The sequence below is a fragment of the Peromyscus leucopus genome, chromosome 6 (genome assembly GCF_004664715.2).
Source record: "Peromyscus leucopus breed LL Stock chromosome 6, UCI_PerLeu_2.1, whole genome shotgun sequence".
Lineage (NCBI taxonomy): Eukaryota > Metazoa > Chordata > Mammalia > Rodentia > Cricetidae > Peromyscus > Peromyscus leucopus.
In genome coordinates this window covers 74,345,393-74,365,478 of record NC_051068.1, presented here as the reverse complement: position 1 = coordinate 74,365,478, position 20,086 = coordinate 74,345,393, and the positions used below count along the sequence as shown (strand labels likewise).

At 40.3% G+C, this 20,086-nt stretch overlaps 2 protein-coding genes across 3 annotated transcripts in view; one reads left to right on the top strand and one right to left on the bottom strand.

Moving 5' to 3' along the window:
- Positions 1-12,641, top strand: part of Wdr3 (WD repeat domain 3) — a 28,024-nt gene extending 15,383 nt beyond the window's left edge. For both annotated transcript variants that reach the window (XM_028877284.2, XM_028877285.1), the window contains exons 12-27: positions 1,863-1,956; positions 3,561-3,662; positions 4,754-4,839; positions 4,971-5,106; positions 5,826-5,882; positions 6,755-6,855; positions 7,000-7,111; positions 7,243-7,377; positions 7,629-7,679; positions 8,066-8,131; positions 8,587-8,679; positions 9,127-9,174; positions 10,134-10,177; positions 10,391-10,519; positions 11,607-11,700; positions 11,944-12,641. In XM_028877284.2, coding sequence (XP_028733117.1) covers positions 1,863-1,956; positions 3,561-3,662; positions 4,754-4,839; positions 4,971-5,106; positions 5,826-5,882; positions 6,755-6,855; positions 7,000-7,111; positions 7,243-7,377; positions 7,629-7,679; positions 8,066-8,131; positions 8,587-8,679; positions 9,127-9,174; positions 10,134-10,177; positions 10,391-10,519; positions 11,607-11,700; positions 11,944-12,099 — 1,504 coding nt within the window. In that variant the 3' untranslated portion in view covers positions 12,100-12,641. The remainder of the gene's footprint in view (positions 1-1,862; positions 1,957-3,560; positions 3,663-4,753; positions 4,840-4,970; positions 5,107-5,825; positions 5,883-6,754; positions 6,856-6,999; positions 7,112-7,242; positions 7,378-7,628; positions 7,680-8,065; positions 8,132-8,586; positions 8,680-9,126; positions 9,175-10,133; positions 10,178-10,390; positions 10,520-11,606; positions 11,701-11,943) is intronic.
- The window catches only part of Spag17 (sperm associated antigen 17), a 244,861-nt gene continuing 233,226 nt past the window's right edge, over positions 8,452-20,086 (bottom strand). Inside the window, 3 exon segments of the mRNA XM_037206932.1 lie at positions 8,452-8,629; positions 17,360-17,507; positions 19,225-19,369. Of these exon segments, the coding sequence (XP_037062827.1) occupies positions 17,365-17,507; positions 19,225-19,369 (288 nt within the window). The 3' untranslated portion in view covers positions 8,452-8,629; positions 17,360-17,364.

The following is a 20,086-nucleotide window of genomic DNA, read 5'->3' as shown; positions in this document are numbered from 1 at the left end:
TATGTATATGTATATATGCCTGTTCCTCTCCATGAATAAAATGAAAATAAAAAAATAAAATTTAGGGTAAAATAAATCAAGCTTTTCCTTCTTTGGAGCTTTGGATACATTTGGCTAGAAGAGAGCGTACAGTCATTACTCCTTTTTATTCAAGTCTAATACCATCCGAAACTTATATTAATTTTCAACTTTTTTCCTTTCCTCGGCTGTTTGACCTCCTTCCTTTTCCCTCAGACCTCAGATAATTTAAATACTTTAAAGCTGATGATACTGCTTCCTAGTTTAGTGAAAAACTGGAACCATCTGGAATAATATTTTGTGTGCTCTCATAGAATGTTGCTTTAGCTAATCTCTGCTAATTTACCTTTGTCTATATGTAACCAGGAAGTATGCAAGGCTATGGCAGGTATAAGAGAGCATGCTCTTTTACAGAAAACTTTTATATAATTAGACTATACTAAATATAAAAATCACTAACAAGACAGGCGTGGTGATGCACACTTTTAATCCCAGCACTCAGGAGGCATAGGAAGGTGGATCTCATTAAGATCACCTGAGATCAGCCTGGTCTACAAAGCGAGTTCTAGGACAGCAAGGGCTATTACACAGAGAAACCTTGTCTTGAAAAACCAAAAATAAAATTAAAAAAAAAAATCAGTAAGTTATTATCAGTGTTATATACTATACATAATCACTCGTGCTATATTTTATACAAATTTCATCTCAGTGGGTTTACATACATCAGCTTCACCAAAAAATGTAAGTATACCCAATACACTACACTGGCAAAGAAAATTTTTTTTTTAAAGATTTATTTTTATTTTATGAGTGTTTGTCTGTATACCATGTGCATTCGTGGTGCCTGTGGAGGTCAGAAAAGGGCATTGGGCATTGGATCCACTGGTACTTGATTACAAACAGTTGTAAGTTGCCATGTGGGTGATAGGAATCAAACCCAGGTTCTCTGGAAGAGCAGCAAATGCTCTTAACCACTGAGCCATTTTCTACTCCATTATAGTCTTAACAGGACTTCCAAGTATGTGGTTTGTCATTGACCAAAACATTCCTAAGAGGTGTATGTCTACATTTGCTGAATGAATAAATGTTAATAGCCATATTAAATGAATTTGTGGGCTGGAGTGGGAGCTCAGCAGTTAAAAGCACTGGCTTCTTTTCAAGAGGACCTGGATTCAATTTCCAATACACACACACACACACACACACACACACACACACACACACACACACACACACACGGCAGCTAACAACCATTTGTAACTCCAGTTCCAGGAGATCTGACACCCTCTTCTGGCATCTGAGGGCACTACATGTATGTGGTACATAGACATACATGCCGGCTAAATACACATACACATAAAAGAAAAATAATAAAATTGACTTTCAGATATTGGTAAAGATAAGCCATTTCAACCTGAAACTATCTCTGCTCTCCTAGGCCTTGAAAACTGGGCCCTGTTGATCCCAGGTGACACTTTGCTTTCCTCTGCTTGTGTATGGTCTCTTTTTTTTTTTTTTTTTTTTTGGTTCATTTTTGAGACAGGATTTTTGTGTATAGTCCTGGCTGCCCTGGAACTAACTATAGACCAGGCTGGCCTCCAACTCACTAGAGCTGGGATTAAAGACATGCACCACAACTACCAGCATGATCTCTTTATGGCAGCTTTCTTCTCCAAAGAAATCAAAATTGGTCCATAATATTTTTTTTCCTTGACTAAGATGAACGTGAGCCAAGACTTAGACTTGTCTTCTGTTGTGTCAGTCTCTCTGTGTGGCTCAGGGCATTGAAACACTGACTTCTAAGATTCCTTTCTCATGAATTCCCTGTCCCTTCTTTCCTATAGGTCTACCCTGCAGTGTATCCGTACGATGCCTTGTGAATATGCTCTCTGCTCCTTCTTCGTTCCTGGTGATAGGCAGGTGGTCATAGGAACAAAGGTAAAGCTGGGGCTTTTCTACTCAGCGTCTCAAAAGATGCTGGAGAATTTGGGTTTTTTTAGAGCATGTTGGTAATGAATATATTAGAGCTAGATAATAGTTTATTGACCTTTTCTGGTGTTTTTAAAATTTCATTTTCTTGTTTAAAACAAATCAAATCATCTGTCAAATTACAAAGAAGGACATTAAAGTCAATACTGAGCTAACTTCCATTAGCATTTTGATGATTACCCTTACATGCATCTTATAAACGTATGTAATTGTGTTTAATTGATGGTAAGATCTATTAGTTATAAATAATAAAATATATTATCAGACTTGACAGAACATGGTAATAGAAAGCCAAGCTGACCAGGTCTTCATTCTTAGACTGTCATCAGTTTGGGACAGCCATGAGCAGATGTGGATTTGGATTCAGATTGTCATTCAAACCTCTTAGAGAAGGCTGCTTCAGCTGTATAGTAATGATGACACTTGCAAAACCCCATCTGAATACTCTGCTACTTAGTAACTTTGCAGCCTTTGAAAAATTGCTTTAGTCCCGTTAGCCTTTCTTTCTTTGGAATGCACAATAAACAGACTGATCACAGCAAAAGCAAGTAATGAGAATAAAATGGAATAAGGTTTGTGGAACATGTGTTTGTCTTGAAAAAGAGATTTTCTTAGTAGCTCAGACTACCTCAAACTTATGATTCTCCTGTCTCAGTTTCCAAATGCTGTGACTGGATTCAGTTGTGGGGTGTTTTGAAAATATTTTTCAAGTATGTGTCATCCTTATTCCTGTAATCCCATGTCAAATATATATGCTTTTTATTAAGAAACCAACATGCCACAGTGGCTGTTTCTTGCCTGGCAAGAAGTATAAAATGTTGGAAAGAGTTTCAGGTCCTGTTGGAGAAATAACATTCTAATTGAAAGTTTTGTCCATTTTCATCCATTCTTCAACAAGTGTCCACATGCTGTTTGTTGTCTGAGGACTGCTGTAAGGCTAATGTGCAGTTCCTGGCCTGGACAGTGCAGGGCAGTTACTGCATAGCTCTTGTGATCCTCATGATATCTCTCAGGTGCTAGTGATGCAAACTCTATTCTATAAAAAGCAAATTCCTGGAGATGAATTCTGTAGCAGTCATAAAGTTAGAAAGAGCAGCACCATGGCATATACAGGCAGGAGTCATGGTAGAGTTCTAGTTCTCGATGTCAGTATATTGTAGAAGGAAGAAACCAAAACTAATGGAAAAAAAATCTTGGTATACAATCACTATAGTCTTGGGTGGTCCACTTAAAGTGTGGGAAAATCCTTAAAATGAAGTTTCCATTTGAATTGCTCAGATTTGTCCATAGCCATGGTGTTTCTCTTTTGAAGTTGTGGAACCAGTAAAAGCAGCAGAGTCAAGAAACTACAAGGTTGTACTTTGCATAGCTATAGCATGTTAACTGCGTGTTCCAGTGGGCAGCAGTCTGTCTTCAGATGAGGAATACAGACAGTATTTAGACAGGATCCATTTTCTGAGCAGTTATCCCACATTGTTGTTGCTTTTCTAAACTCTGGGCATGAATCTTGAAGTTTGTAGATGTGTTCTTTATAGCCCTGTTCACTTTCCTAGATGGGAAATCTGCAGCTTTTTGACCTGGCTTCAGGCAATCTCTTGGAGACGATAGCTGCCCATGATGGAGCTTTATGGTCCATGTCTCTTTCTCCAGATCAGGTAATAGCAATGGGCTCTAATGCTCTGGGCTTCGGCACTCTGGCTGCACTCTCTAGTTTAGTTGCCTAAGAAAGGTTCTTTCCAGTTGCATTAAAGAAACTGTGTTTCTGATCTTTAGACTTCACAAATATGTCCTCTCACACACACTTGTAATGTGAATAGCTTCCATTGCAAAATTGAGTCTAGTACAGCAGTTGATTCTCAGTAGCATGGCTTATTTTTCAGTGGTGGTTTGTGGTACTTTATAGAGGGGAACGTTTTCTTACAGTGTAGAGAGTGAAGTACATTTTCCCTGCCCCTCTTTAGTCCAGTGCTGACTAGAGAAATCCTTTAGTAAGAAGTGCTTGCGTTCCTGGTGCTTCTTTACCTGGAAAACTACTCATTGATCCTGATAGAGCTGCTGCTCTGACATTTTGAGTTGGGTGTTTATGTTTTTGTTTCTGTCTTATCATACTTTGGCATTTATCTGTGTATTCTCAATGATAGTGCTCCTTTATCCACTAAAAGTATGTATTTTTGGAAAAAGTAAACAGAGTTTCGAGTAGCCATTGTCACTTAGTATAATAGACATGTGGCTATGTGTGCTTTGAGATGGCACAGAATAGACTGCAGTTGGTTTTTCTTGTTTTGGAAAACCATTTCGAAGGGCTTCTTGAAGCAGGGACATTGCAGGAATAGTTCATACCTTTCTGAGGTGAACCCTGGAAATGGACTATTTACTCAATACATGTTTGTTAAACTAATCTTGCTGCTTCGTAGCAAATTTGTTTGACTTCTGTTCTCCTAGGTAAAGTTAAATAAATAAAAATAAAGGAAACTCCATAGTATTTCTTAAAGGCTTTTCTTATTCATGATAACAAGAAGTTACCTAGGACTCTGTGCTGGAATTCTCAAATGAGGTCTGGCAGCGGCCCCGGTAGAGTGTGTATGTGGGTGGGTATGAGAAGTGGAGGGGTGGGTGAGTTACATTTTTTTTTAATTCTTATCATCTGCCATTAAGTAAAAAGAGTTTTAAAATATTCTGATATGTGTACTTAGCAAAGCTTTTGTGCTAAAACAGTCTTTTAACTGTAGGGTCATTTACTTTTCAGCGTGGCTTTGTGACAGGTGGTGCTGATAAAGCTGTCAAGTTCTGGGACTTTGAATTGGTGACAGATAAAAATAGTACCCAGAAGAGGTGAGTGGACATTTGTGTGTGGGCTTCAGAATGAAGTGGAGAACTGTTGATTTGCATGTCTCTGTCAAGTTTGGAACTGGGTGTCTGTGGAGTTCTCATCTATTATTTCTTTCTCGATGCTGTCTGGGTAGACTTTCTGTGAAGCAGACTCGAACCTTGCAACTAGATGAGGATGTCTTGTGTGTCAGTTACTCTCCCAATCAAAAGCTGTTGGCTGTGTCTTTGCTGGACTGCACTGTGAAGATTTTCTATGTTGATACTTTAAAGGTACAATGGTTTTGGCTGGGAATAGCCTTTCTGTATGACCTTAAGAATTTGGAATGATTCAGTGTGATAGCTTTTGTTTTAATCAATTTTTTTTTAAATTTTATTATTATCTCTTAGAAGCCTGTTCTTTCTAGTTAGAGACAGGCAGGGAATGGATCTGGAGGGAGGGGAAACTAATCAAGATATATTATGTGAGAAAAGAATCTATTTTCAGTGTAAGGGGAACAAATTCGGACGATATCCAGCAATAATATATTTATAAAAATGTGTCTATCAGAACACTAAGTGTACTAGAGAAACCAATAGTGTCACAGAGTTCATCAATTTTATTTAAAATAAGCACTAGTTCATGTGTTCAGAAGATATGTAGACAGAAAGCCCTATCCTCTCATAGCTAATAGCTTTAAAGGTACTGCTAGGTACAGAGGCTACTGGACCCTATACCCAAGTCTCAGGACTGCATTGGGCCTCAGGATAATCTGTGAAAAAAACTGTCTCAGAGGTAGATTCTGAGGTGTAGGTTTTGGGGAGCCTGGCTTCCTTCACTGGGCTTTAATGTTCTTGGCAAACACGTGTAGGGTCTGCATGGTAGACACAGGCACTCTTAGCTTGCAGTCCAGAAATGTGTTTAGTATTATAAATTTACATTTGGCTCCATTTGTAACAAATTGTATTTTATAGACAAACATGAATAATTTCTATTCTTTCTTTATGTTTAGTTTTTTCTCTCATTGTATGGACACAAACTGCCTGTTATATGCATGGACATCTCCCATGTAAGTTTGTGGGTTGTCTACTTCAAACCAGACACTTTTCTCAATGTGTGGTGTGCTACTTGATTGTACAGCACTTGCATCATTCTGTTGAGTTTATTGCACCTTCCTCCAAAAAGTCACAGGTCTTTGTTATTATCATAGTATGAACATGCTATTGTTTCATAAATACTATCTATGTCCTTCAAACTACCTGGTGTGGCTCTGGCAGATTGATGCTTTAAATTCCATAATTGGGAGAACATCCTAAAATACATGGCTTTACAGAGGCATCCCTTTGCTATAGGGTAAAACTGGTGAGGATTTGAATATTGTAGTGTTCTGTTTTGTATGAATACTTGGTCTTTGGAATGACATTTTCCCAATGTTGGCAAGTGAGAATAAGTATTTGAAAAGTATCTACTTTGCCCCCAAAGGGAACTAATGGAGCCCATGGCTGTGAGATCCTTGTATTAGCACAGCTATTTGAACCTAGGCATGAGAGGATAGTGATGGGGGGGTGGGATACAAGGCTAGGTCACAAACCTAGTAGGTTCTTTTCCAGCCTCATTTTCTCCTTTCTTTTCCTACTCTCTGCACAAATCTCATTCCAGAGATTAGAGCCACCCCTTTTTCTTACTTAACTGAATAGATCACCTGACATTAAGCACAGCACTATGCTGCGGCATTCTCATATGAAAGGGTAAGAGTTCATAGTCCATGCTTTCACTTTCTAAGCTTTAAGAAGCTCTAGAGGTCCAAGCACAGGTATTTTGGGTAAAGAAGAAAAATTTTTGCCCTATTTTAATGTTTTTAAAGAAATGAGTTTATTCTGGTTAGCTTTTAGTTGTCTAGTTTAATCAAACATTAAGTAATATTTTGTTTATGTGCCACAGGATGGAGCACTAATAGCAACTGGCTCTGCTGATAGAAATGTGAAAATCTGGGGCCTGGACTTTGGGGACTGCCACAGGTCTCTCTTTGCACACGATGACAGGTGAGTGTCGTCTTCTGAAAGGATCTATTTGATGTTCTCAGATAGCGATAAATTGAAAGTTCTAGAGTATAGGCATTCCCAACTAGTTAAGAGTGCCCCAGCGTATTGACCTGGAGTTCCTGACACCTACCTTTCCACTCTTAGTGTGATGTACCTACGGTTTGTACCTAAGTCTCACCTCTTCTTCACCGCTGGGAAGGATCGCAAGATCAAGCAGTGGGATGCAGACAAATTTGAGCACATCCAAACGCTGGAGGTAACTTGCCAATTGTGCCTGATCAGTGCTTTAAGAACTTCCTGTAAGAATATTTACCTTGCATAAGCAGGTAGTAAATGATGAGTAAGTAAGTTATACTTCTTGGGTTGGTTTGGTTTTTCATTGCCTAGGGGCACCACCAGGAAATATGGTGTTTGGCTGTCAGCCCCAGTGGAGACTACATTGTATCAGCATCTCATGACAAATCGCTGAGACTCTGGGAGAGAACGAGAGAGCCTCTTATTCTTGAGGAAGAAAGGGAAATGGTAAGACCTTTAAGTTTGTTTTCACATCTGGTAGCGATGGCTTACAGACTGCCCCTGCTGAAGTTTCCTATCCAGTGTAGTCACACTCACACAAGAGGTGTTTCCAGGACCAGTGCCACCATTCCAGAAGCCCGGTTGACACGGGTGCCGTTGGCGTCATGATGCTTCGAAAGAGGCCCTTTCCACTGCTTCATTCGCTCTGCAGAGTCTCTGTTTTCCCCTCCTTATAACTTGTGTGTGTCTCTTGGCAGCAACGGGAAGCCGAGTATGAGGAGAGTGTGGCCAAAGAAGACCAGCCAGCAGTAAGTGAATCTTTGGGGATACTGGAATTCCATAATTTCAAGAACTTGTAATGGATAGGAATTGAGACTAGATACCAGAAGCACTGCCAGCTAATGTGAGAATCTGTGTGATGTTTTTTTCAGTTACAAAGTTAGTTCTGTGAACAGCTTGTATGAGGATTCTAATCATGACTTTATAAGGAATTATAATATTTATTGAGCAGAACAAAAAGTTTAAATAAAAAAGATTGAGAAGTTGGATACTTTATAAACATTTGCAGGATAATGCTTATGATGATACAAATAAAACATTTAATAGTGTGCCTGTCCTCAGTGGGAGATAGTTAACTGGTAATTTTATAAAATAATACCCATCTTGTTCATTCAGGATCTCTTATTTCTGGTAGGTTCCAGGGGAGACTCAAGGTGACAGTTACTTCACTGGGAAGAAAACGATCGAAACAGTCAAAGCAGTAAGTTGGCAGAGTGCTGTATCATCTTGTAATAGGATTCTGACATTTTAGTAAAAGAGTTACCCTATGTCAGCCGCATAGCCCTGCCTGTGTGGCACAGAAGTTGATGAACTCGAAGAATTGATCATCACCTTTGTCTGATGCCCTTGGTCTTGCATCTGACCAGTGTGTGGCTCTTTGTGAGGGAAGCTCATCTCCTGAAAGTGCACCTTTGGGGTTCCCAGGAGCTGCTCTGTGTCCCAATGTGGTCTCCTCCGAGTCCCTGCTGTTTTGTCTCTTTCTTACAAAGTGAAAATAAGAAAAATACTGACAACTGTAAATGCTGCATTGCACTCTAACTGGCATGTCTTTATTAAGCTGATTCAGGCTTTCATTAGCCACGCCTTCCTGTTTCTATGTCTTGGGTTCATGGGTGTGCGCTGGGATGATCTCTTCCTTTGCTGTCATCTGTGTAGGCTGAGAGGATCATGGAGGCCATCGAGCTGTACCGAGAAGAAACTGCAAAAATGAAAGAACACAGAGCCATTTGTAGAGCAGCGGGAAAAGAGGTGAGCTGTCCATCAAGTTATGCACTGGGGAATCTTTTCAAAAAGAATTCTGAAGGAGGCCATTTCCAGCTTAACTTAGATAAGGATATGTGGTAAAAAGCAGTAAATGTTATGTAATTCAAGTATTAAAAGTAGAGGAACTGTGGAGCCAAGAGGCTTCTATATAAAAGAAGAAAAGGATAGGAAATAAGCGATCAAGGTGATTAGTATAAATGTGTGTTTCTACAGGAGTTAGCAAAACAGGTTATCAGCTTCAGATTTTTAGATAATATATACTGCCTAAACTCATTCATCAATTCATTCAGAACTGCAAGGTGTGTTATTTTTTTTCCCCCTTTTCTGGTTTTAAGATCTTTTATCAAGTTTTAAAGTACCACTAATGTCCCATCTGCAACAAGCTTCATCAAAACCTATTTTTAATGATTTGATTTAATAACTTCCTTATAGGTTCCTCTTCCTGTCAATCCCATCCTGATGGCTCATGGCAATATTTCTGTAAGTAGGATGTCTGTTTCTCCTTTGGTGGTTCAAGGATTAACTTCAGATACTAGAAAGGGAATAAGAAGGCATTGTGATTTGAGGGTAGATGCCCTAGGAAGTCCTTTGTCTCCAAAAGTCTTTCCTGAATCTTGGTGTCCTCTAGAATAGCTTGCATCTTGCGGGGCAGCTACCCATCAACCCCACAGTTTCCCAGAGTTTTCTTGAGTGAGAGTAGAAGGAAATATTAGATAGAAGGATTTAGAGTGTGGGGAGAAACAGAAAATACAGGATGGGCTCGAGAGGGCCTGAAACCTATTCCAACAAGCCCTGACAGTTTCTGCCCTAAGGTATTTATAGAACTGCCAAGGAGTGGAGCAAAAGAACTCTCCCCGCCCCCTCCCACCAGCACAACCAAGTGCAGACCATCTCGGACACCTGCATTCAGGCCCGTGGTCCAATTATCCTCTCTGTGCCGACCTGCTGGGCAAAGCCACGAGGAACCTGAAAACGGGCTCCCAGTGAAGCTCCCAAGGAAGTGTCTGGGTTAGAGCAGCCTGGCTCTTCCACCTTGAGCGCTTCCTTATGTTCAGAATCCACAGCCCTCTGAAGAGCTGTCATTTAAATGATCGCAGATACATATCTTTAGAGGAGCAATTGACAAAACCCATCAGGAAGAAGGGAGGAGGTGTATCAGAAGAGTGTTTATCTAGGAGTTGCTAATTATTTGCTATTTTACTTGGATGTCTCATTCATTACAATAATCTCAGAATATCTTCATTGTTTAGATATGAAACAGGCCCAACTTACAAGGAAGCGTAGTCAATAAAGGAAATAGCTTAATTATTACCCAAATCTGGCTAACTGCAAGCGCACACAGCCCTGCCATAGTAGGCCACTTTTCTCAAGTGGGATGGACTGAAAGAATGTACACACGAGCTTCACTATTCACTGATGCTGCTGTTCTTCCTTCGCAGCCTTTGGCGTATGTGTTAGAGACCTTTAAAGGGGTCAAGTCTAGGTAAGTCCTAGTGCTGCTCTAACTGACCAGGACAGTTAGGGAGTGTCTGAGTGGGAAGTACAAGGTGGAACCGATACTTACCTGCCTTTTAATTTTGTCAAACTTTTAGTGGAAAATAACCTGTTTGTTGTATAAAAGCAGGAAGAAAAATAAAGGGGATGATAGAGTCATTGACAGTGTTATGGAATGTGATGTTCTATTTTTCCTCCTCAGTGAACTAGAAGAGGCTCTGCTTGTGCTGCCATTCTCATACGTCCCAGACATTCTTAAACTACTCAATGAATTCATTCAGATGGGCTCCGATATCGAACTTCTGTGCCGGTGCCTCTTTTTTCTCCTCAGGTAACATGTTTTTACAAGTGCTGTCTATTCTGCCAGACTGCTCCAGCTGTGGGCTAGCGGAATCTGGCATTGTTTTGGGACTAAAAATTCTGTGTTTCAGTATCAGAGACTGTTACAAAATAGCGCTTACCTTTGGGTGGTCATTCTTGCCTTTAAAACAAGGGTCCTGATGACCCGTTTATTAAAGCACGTGTTTTGTTGAGACTGTAAGCTGCAGCTAAGGATGCAGTCTGAAGGTAATGCTAGGTACGTTGTTCACCAGACGGTTTGCTCCATGTACTTTGCTTTTAAACTGTTGAGCTTAAGCTGACACGCTTTCTGCTCATAGCATTCTAAAGAATAGTCAGGTAATTTCTCTAGGTGTCTACAGGCACAAATGGAAATGGAGGAGATGTAGAAATAATTAAGCATTTGATGAATTGGCCTGATTTTGCTCGTTTTCAGACAAGATCTCACTATATTTCCCTGCCTGCCATGTAACATGTATGTAGACAAGGCTGGCCTCAGACTTGCCTGCCTCTGTGTTCTGAAGGCTTGGAATGCAGGTATATGCCACCATAGCTGTCATTATTCGAGTGTGTTGAGACAAGATTTCATTCTAGCCCATGCTGACCTTGGACTCACTCTGTGGCCTGGGCTGGCCAAATTAGTGACAGTCTTACCTAAGTGCCTGGATTACAGTTCTGCTCTACCCTGCTCAGCTTTTTCCATGGGTGCTGAGGATAGAACTCAGGTCCTTGTGCTTGTATGGCAAGCTCCGTACTCAACTGAGCCCTCTCCCCAGTCCCTATGTTAGGTAGCGGTTTTTAGTAGATTAGATTCTAGCTCTAGACATTACCGTTGTCATGATCTCTCTGGTCATGTGGTAGATTTCTGCGAAAAGATGTGACTGTGTCATCAGATTTAGTATAGTATTTTTCAAATTATCAAACTGAATGGTGGGAAACTTAGGTGATTTTTGTACTTGTTTTTGTTGGTGCATTGGATCTGTATCTTGTCATCTGTTTACTATTTCTGGGGTGGGGTGGGGTGGGAGAGGACTGATAGGGCTAGATCCCCTCCTTGCAGTGTGACTTTTTTCTTTTAGGATTCACTTTGGCCAGATCACCAGCAACCAGATGCTTGTGCCTGTGATAGAGAAACTAAAGGAAACAACTATTTCAAAAGTCAGGCAAGTCCAGGTAAGTGTTACATACATCTGCCCTAAAGGTACCATATGTTGGGCCCTGTCTGTCACAATACCAGACAGACATAAACCTGTACTTAGGATAAACTTTCTGTTGGCATTATTACAAACAGAATTTTTAAAACACCACCAACGAAAGTCCTTAGCAAGGGAAAGAAATGTGACAATACATACTCAGAGGCTGCTGCAATGATTGAACAGCAAAGAATTGCATTTACTTTCTTGTGTTCTTCTCTAGGATGTCATTGGCTTTAATATGGCAGGTCTCGATTATCTCAAGAGAGAGTGTGAAGCAAAGAGTGAAGTTATGTTCTTTGCTGAAGCTACTAGTCACTTGGAAGAGAAGAAGAGGAAACGAAAAAACAGGAAGAAGATGATTTTAACACTGACTTAGAACTGAAAAGCTGTGTCTTTTCCTGCTTCCCCTTAAAATTTAAGGAGCATGTTAACTAAGATAGAGTGGAGTTGGCATCTTAAAAGTACCAAAAAAGATCAAGTTGTAGATCTTGGGGTACAACTGTCATCTTTGGCTGAGGAAATCCAACATGGCTGTGTGTTCTGACTCCCATCCTTCGGACTGGACAGATTTAGTTTAAAAAAATCTGTTCTTCAGAATTGAGCCTTTAAATTGTAGCAAGGAGCAAAAGCATATTTTTTTATTTTGTATTTGTTTCCCTTGAGCTGAAATAGACATTTCAGGAATATCTATTTATGGCAAATTATTTGTATTAGAGCTTTTCCATTTAAGATAATCATGTATATCGGTGTCTTCTAAATGAAGTTCCATGGACTTTGGGGCTGAAAGGGATGATAGAATATCTAGACCAGCCTCCTTAAGCCAGTATAGCTTGTTGAGTCTGTGTATAAGAAGTTCTTAATGCTGTTTGTACTTTGGGGAATAAAATAGCTTTTTCATTAAAAACCATTTCATATGTCTTGCTGGCAGTCTGAATAATAGTGGGAGGGATCTGGTGTGTGTGTGTGTGTGTGTGTGTGTGTGTGTGTGTGTGTGTGTGTGTCTACCTGGTAGGAATTTGGGGAGGCAGGGATATCTAGAAAAATAGATTGACTTAGATACCTCTGGATCTGGGGTTTTCTTTGTGGGGAATTTATATATATATATATATATATATATATATATATATATATATATATATTGGTTTTTCGAGACAGGGTTTCTCTGTATAGCTTTGCGCCTTTCTTGGAACTCACTTGGTAGCCCAGGCTGGCCTTGAACTCACAGAGATCCGCCTGGCTCTGCCTCCCAAGTGCTGGGATTAAAGGCGTGTGCCACCACCGCCCGGCTATATATATATTTTTAAATTTTATTTTATGTGCATAGGTGTTTTTGCCTACGTGTGTGTGAGGGTGCTGGATCCCCTGGAAATGGAGCTATAGACAGTTGTGAGCTGCCATGTGGATGTTTGGAATTGAACCTACCTAGGTCCTCTGGAAGAGCAGCTGGTACTCTGAGCCACCTCTCCAGCCCCGGGAATTTATATCTTAAGATAAGGATGAGAGGGAAGTCCATACTGAGTTTGTCTTCCAAAATTCCTATCTAATAGAACCTGTAAATGTGACCTTACTTGTAAAACGATCTGTGACTATGAAGTCATTCAAGATGAGGGTAGCCTCTAATCCTTACAAGGGGAGACACAGAGAAATTGACAAGGAATGTACTATGTGAAAAAGGCAAAGGATGGAGTAATGCTAATACTTGCTTCTAGACACTTAGAAAAAAGTATCCCCCAGAGCCTTCAGAAGGAACCAGCCCTCCTATTGTTGGTGCCTGGAGTTTAAAGCTCGGGCCAGCAAGCTATGAGAGAATGACTGGAGTGATTTATTGTGCTTCATTGTGGAGCCCCAGGAAATAGACAGAAGTTGTCATTACCATTGTATCTCACTCTAATGGGCACAGAGTAGAGTTTTCAGAGGCTTTATGATGTGACTGGGGAACATACTTAGAGCAGCAGATCACAAGAATCCTTTGAGCTTGGTGCTGAAAAGACTTCTAAGAATGTAAAGTGATGCCACTGCCAAATTTTTGTTTTAGAAAACAATGATTTTTTTTTTTTATTAAAAACAGTAGCTCTTCTATGTACAAATGACAGACTGCGAAAGAAATCAAGGAAAGAACACCTTTTAAAATAGCCTTAAGTAATATAAAATATCTTGGGGTAATGCTAATTAAGCAAGTAAAAGACTTGTATGATTAAAAACTTCAAGTCAGATGGAAAGATTCCCCATGCTCATGGATCGGCAAGATTAATATTGTAAAAATGGCCTCCTATTGAAAGCAATTCACAGATTCAATACAATCCCCAATACAACTTTTCACAGAAATTGAAAGACCAGTGTTCAGCTTCATATAGGAACCAACAAAGATAGCTAAAAACAACCCCCAAATAATTAAAAACAACAGGAAGTATCACTATCCTTGATTTCAAGTTGCACTACAAAGCTATAGTGATAAAACCAACATGGTATTGGCACAAACAGACACAGTGAACCATTAAATCTAATTGAAGACCCAGACAAATCCACACACCTATGGACACTTGATTTTCTATAAGCCAGAAACATACACTAGAAAAAAGAAAGCATCTTCAACAAATGATGCTGGTCAACTAGATGTCTACATATAGAAGAATCCAAATAGATCCATACTTATCACCTGTATGAAACTTAACTCTAAGATCTCAATATAAAACCAGACACCCTGAACCTGATAGAAGAGAAAGGGGAGAATATCCTTCAACTCATTGACACAGGAAAAGAATTTTGAACAGAACACCATTAGCACAGGCACTAAGATGATCAACAGTTCATAAATGCGACCTTGTCAAACAGAAGCTACTGCATGGCGAAAGACACTGCCCTTCAGATAAAGAGGCAACCTCCAGAATTTTTTACCAACCCCACATCCAACAGAGGGCTAATATCCAAAATAAATAAAGAACTCAAGAAACTAGACATCAAGAAAACAACCCAGTTAGAAAATGGGATACAGATCTAAACACAGTTTTCAATAGAGAAAACTCAAATGTCTGAGAAACACTTAAATGTTTAACATCCTTAGCCATCAGGGAAATGCAAATCAAAGGTACTGAGATTTCATCTTACACCTGTTGGAGTGGCTGAGATCAAACAAGTGACAGCTCATGCTGGCGGGGATGTAGAGTGACAGGAACACTCTTCCATTGCTGGTGGGAATGCGAACGTGTATAGCTACTATGGAAATCAGCGTGGTAGTTCTTCAGGAAGATGTGAGTCAATCTTCTTTAAGATCCCCCTATACCACTCTTGAGCATATACCCAAAGGACGCTTCATCCTACCACAGAGACACTTGTTCACCCATGTTCATTGCTGCTCTATTCATAATAACTAGAAAATGGAAATAACCTAGATGACCCTCAACAGAAGAATAGATAAAGAAAATGTGGTACATCTATACAATGAAGTACTACTCAGCTGTTTAAAAACAAAATGAAATTTGTAGGTAAATGGCTGGAACTAGAAAAAGCCATCCTGGATGAGGTATCTCAGATCCAGAAACACAAATATGTATTTGCTTATATGGGATATTAGCTGTTAAGTCAATGGTAACCAAGCTACAATCTGTAGAACCACTGAAGGGACAAGCAAGTACAGATAGAGCTTATTAGGAAAGGGAAATTGAATAGATAGTTATGGATGGATGGTGGAGGAAGGCTGGAACAGGAGGATCAAGTGTATGGGGGGTAGAATGGGGAAAGGGGGAATAAAAGAGAAAAAAACAGCTAAAATTAAGGGGCATTTGAGGGGTAGTATGGAAACAATACAGTAGAAGCTTCCTAAAATAGATACCTATATGAAGGCGATCTAAATGAAATAGCCAAATAATGGGGGAGACAATCCCAACTGGCTATTTCTTGTCACCAAATAAAACTTCCAGTGCCAGGAATGGATTGCATCTAATTGAGTTGCTGGCCAAAGAGGTTCTATGCAAATCCCCAAACAATCCAGACTTGCCAAGACTATAGGTTGCACTCTACAAACTGACAGCCAGGCCCTATTGCTGAAGACAACACCCATACAATTCATTGAACATGGAAAAGTCAAGCTGGTGCCTACATAGAGCCTTCACCCCAAAGAGTTCTAGCATCTTTGGTACAGGAAGGTATGCTGCACACTACCAAAAGAGAAATATAAACACCAAGTCAGCCACAACTATTATTTGATCAATTAATAGTGTCCTGCCTGCAAGATATGCTAGGACAATGGTGGCGCAAAGCTTGTGGGAGTAACCAGCCAATATCTGCTTTGATTTTGGCCCACTCCATAAGATGGAACCCATAACCAGCACTGCTTGGGTGATCAAGAATCAGAGACTAGATATGCCAGGGACCTAGGATAAAACTAAATACTACTGTTCTGAAAGAAAAAGTAGCAATTAAATGACTTCTATAACTCCTAATTACTCATGATCAGTGCCGAGTTCAGCCATCATCGGAGAAGCTTCCTCTTGCAGTACATAGGCAGCTAGACATTATACAGAGGAAGAGACCTTGGAACACTCAGCCCTAAATGGGATGTCTATCAAATCCCTCCCTCCAGGGCTCAGAGAACCCAGTGCAAGAGGAAGTGGAAAGAATGTAAGAGTCAGAGGGGATGGAGGACACCAAGAAAACCAGTCCCTCTAAACATGGTCAATGCACATATGAACTCACAGAGACTGAGGTTAGATGCACAGGGCCTGCACAGCTACCCCAGGTCCTGAGTATGTTATGACTTCCAGTTTAGTGTTTTTATGAGATTCCTGGGTATGTCTCTATTTTTGTGCCTTCTCTTGGGCTCTTTTCCTTCAGTTTGTTATGCCCAACTCCAATGTGATAGTTGTATTTTATTATTACCTCCTAGAAGCCACAGAAAGAGAGTGGATCTGGATGGGGCCAGAGGTTAAGAGGAGTAGAGGAAGGGGAAACCTTAAGGTATTTTATGTGGGAAAAAAAATCGACTTTCAATAAAAAGGGAAAAATAAAGGCATTTACCTTAGGAGGTGGCCTTCAATATTTGGATGACGGGGATGCAATGTCATAGTTTTAATATGTAATATTTCTCAGAGGATCACGATTTGATTGCTTGGCCTATGGTAGTGGCACTGTTTGGGGGATGTGAAAACTTTCCAAGGTGGGACTTTACAGGAGGAAGTCAGTCACTGGCCCCGGCTTTTGGACCCTTCCTGACCACTTCCTGTCTGCCTCCTGTGCCACTGTGATATAAACTGACCTGCTCTAGCATGCCGCTGTTGTGATCATCATTATCACCTGCTATGATATACTGAAATTTCTGAAACTGAGCAAGATAAATCTGTCCTCTTTAAAAAAAGAAAACTGATGTTTTTGAACTTTGTTCAAATAGAATTTAAAAATTTCCAGTTCTAATTCTTCTTTGGTAAGTATTAATAAATTTTACCCACATAATTAAAGCCCTTGGGATCAATAGTACAGCTACAAAAGGAGTCCTGAGTCCAAAATGTTTGAAAACAACTGACTTAAAGGTAAATTCTGAAAACATTTCCATTTTTGGCTGTAAGAAATCATTGAGAAACCCTGAGGTCTGAAAACCCTCAGGTCAGGTTTGAGTGGTTGATAAGATAGCATTTACTACTTACAGATCCTAACGATGATGAGTGGTCTTTTGAGATGTGAAGACTCCAAGTGCAGAGGAGGAGATTGTGGAAGTCCTGTAGACCATGGGATTTTCTTTTCCCTGGGGAAAATCTTTGGGTCGATTGTCATAGTTACTGCTTGTTAAAACTAGTAAAATACTCATTAAGGACTATGAGCTTCACAGTTAAATGATCTTTTATACAGACCCAAATGATGTTTTAAAATCATAGTCTCTAGCAGCATTAGCTCATTGGAGGTACCCTTCTGTGTAAGACAAATTCTTAGGTACAAGAGTTTGTAGCTGAAAGTTTTCCTGTGCTCACCTGGCACCAAGGTCCCATAGCCACTTATAAAATTCCTGTGTCCCACCTGGTCCTGCAACCGCTTAGACCCAAGTAAACACACAGAGGTTTATTTACAAATGATATGGCCTAATGGCTGAGGTTTCTCACTAGTTAATTCTTATATCTTAAATTAACCCATTTATAAATCAATACTTTGCCTCGTGGCTTACCTGTAGGTACCTTTACATCCTGCTTCTGACAGCCACTAGCAGCATCTGTCCCACTCTGTCTTCTTCCTTTCTCTCTCTTTAGAATGTCCCGCCTAACCTTATTATGCCTCACCATTGGCCAAACAGCTTTATTTATCAACCAATCAGAGCAACACATTTTCACAGCATACAGAATGCCATCATCCATCAAGAGTATTTTAGCACAACTTCTTTCCTCCACAGTGTGTTTTTCTCCCAATGTCCGGAGATAGTGTTTTTCTCCCAAAGTCTATGAGAGACCATCACCACCAGTCCCCAGACCTTATCAACAAGGTGATTTCATGCAGTTAAGGTAGGGAATGGGTCTTGGTTTGGGGACACTGGCTGTGAGCCATCTTTAGGAAATAAAAAACTCAATCATTCAAGCCATTTTCTTGTCTGTGTGTGTCCAACTGCTAAGTGGACACAGTGGCTGCCTATTAGAGACATCTTTGAAAGAATAGATGGAGGGCTGGAGAGATGGCTCAGAGGATAAGAGCACTGACTGCTCTTCCAGAGGTCCTGAGTTCAAGTACCCCAGCAACCACATGGTGGCTCACAACCATCTGTAATGAGATCTGGTGCCTTCTTCTGGCCTGCAGTCATACATGTTGTATACATAATAAATAAATAAAAAGAAAGAAAGAATAGATGGACAGATGAATTCACTTCCATTTCTACTGAAACAAAGCTTGTTCAGTGCATCCTCCCACTTTCACCTCATCTCAATCCTCAACTCTCTTCATCGTTCTCCCTCAGCAAGGCTAGCCCTTCATCTCTGCTCTTGAGTCCTCTCCTGTCTGTAGGATGGGCCATTTAGTTACTTTTAGTCATGTTTTAAATGCTTCCCTTTGCTGTATTTAAGCCTAGAAACAATAAGCTAAACAAAATGTCTTCCTCTCTGTAGTATCATTAAGGTAACAGTCTCTGGTTCCTTTGGACCCCTTTACTCCTGCTCTCTAAACAGATCCCAAATTTCTCTTTCCCATACCCTCAAATATCAGCTATGTGCAGAGGATAGAGGACATTTTTTCTATTGCCAGCTCCTGCAATTCAGCTGAGATCTCATTACTAAGAGCTGCAGTTTGGTTTCTAACTCTAAAGGAGACTTAGGTCATGTCTTCACATCCATCCTAATAAGTTCTACTTTGGCTTTTGCTATTTCCTCCTTACCCCACATCATCCTTTCATGCCCCCCTCATCTGCTATTGCCATCCTATGTATAGTTCTTGCCCTAGTGAAGAACTAATGGACATTTTGTCTTTTATGTTTTTCTAACTCATTTCACTATTTCTGCACTATGCATAGTTACAAAAAGTGAGCTTTAAAGGATATTTGCTTCCACAGGTAAGAATAGAATGTCATGCTCTGTTATGATCTCAATGTTGTGGGAGATGTGTGCTGACCCCTTGGCACCATCTTCTCCAACAGCCATGGCAAATAGCTCTACCTTGAGCTCTGCATGCAAACCAGCAGCCACCTGTAAGACATCAAATTCTGGTTTAAAACCAATTTGGACAATATACCTAAGTTCTCTAAACTTTAGTTTTCTCACCCATGAATTTGGCACTAATAAATATAAGCATTATGTATGAGGACTGAGTGAAGTCCTGAGTAAATGCATGAGCATGCCCATCTCAAGACCCCAAGACCCCAGGCCCATTGGAATGGCAAAGCCTTTTGCTGCCCTTTGGTCGGTGTGTGAATGTTGACAGTAGGTGGAGAAGGCATCTACAGCAGCTTCCTTGTCCAGGATGTTTACTGTAGAGACCTCAAAACCCAGATTAGCTACATCTACCTCCTTATTGAACTATGTACAATAACCCTGCCTCTTCCATTCAGATGTATAGATAAATGTGCTGTGTTTCCAGGCTGTTGGTGCTGCCATCTCCACCACGGTATGGCCCCCCTGATCCCAGCTTTTCTGTATGTGTGTCTGTGTGTCTATCCTTTCTTTATTCCCTGTCACCCCAGTGGGCACGTTTCTACAACCCAGCTGTGTGGGTCAGGGAACATGTTTTAATTAGGTAGAACAGTGTAGAATTCCAGTAAATAAATTGGACTGAAGACAAACTTCTGAAGTGGAGTTTGTATTTGAAATGTCCCCAAAGGCCATATACTAGAAGTTTGGTGTCAGCCTGTTGCACTCTCAAGAGCTGGTGTGGACTTAGTGTGAGGAGAAGAGGTCGTTGAGGGT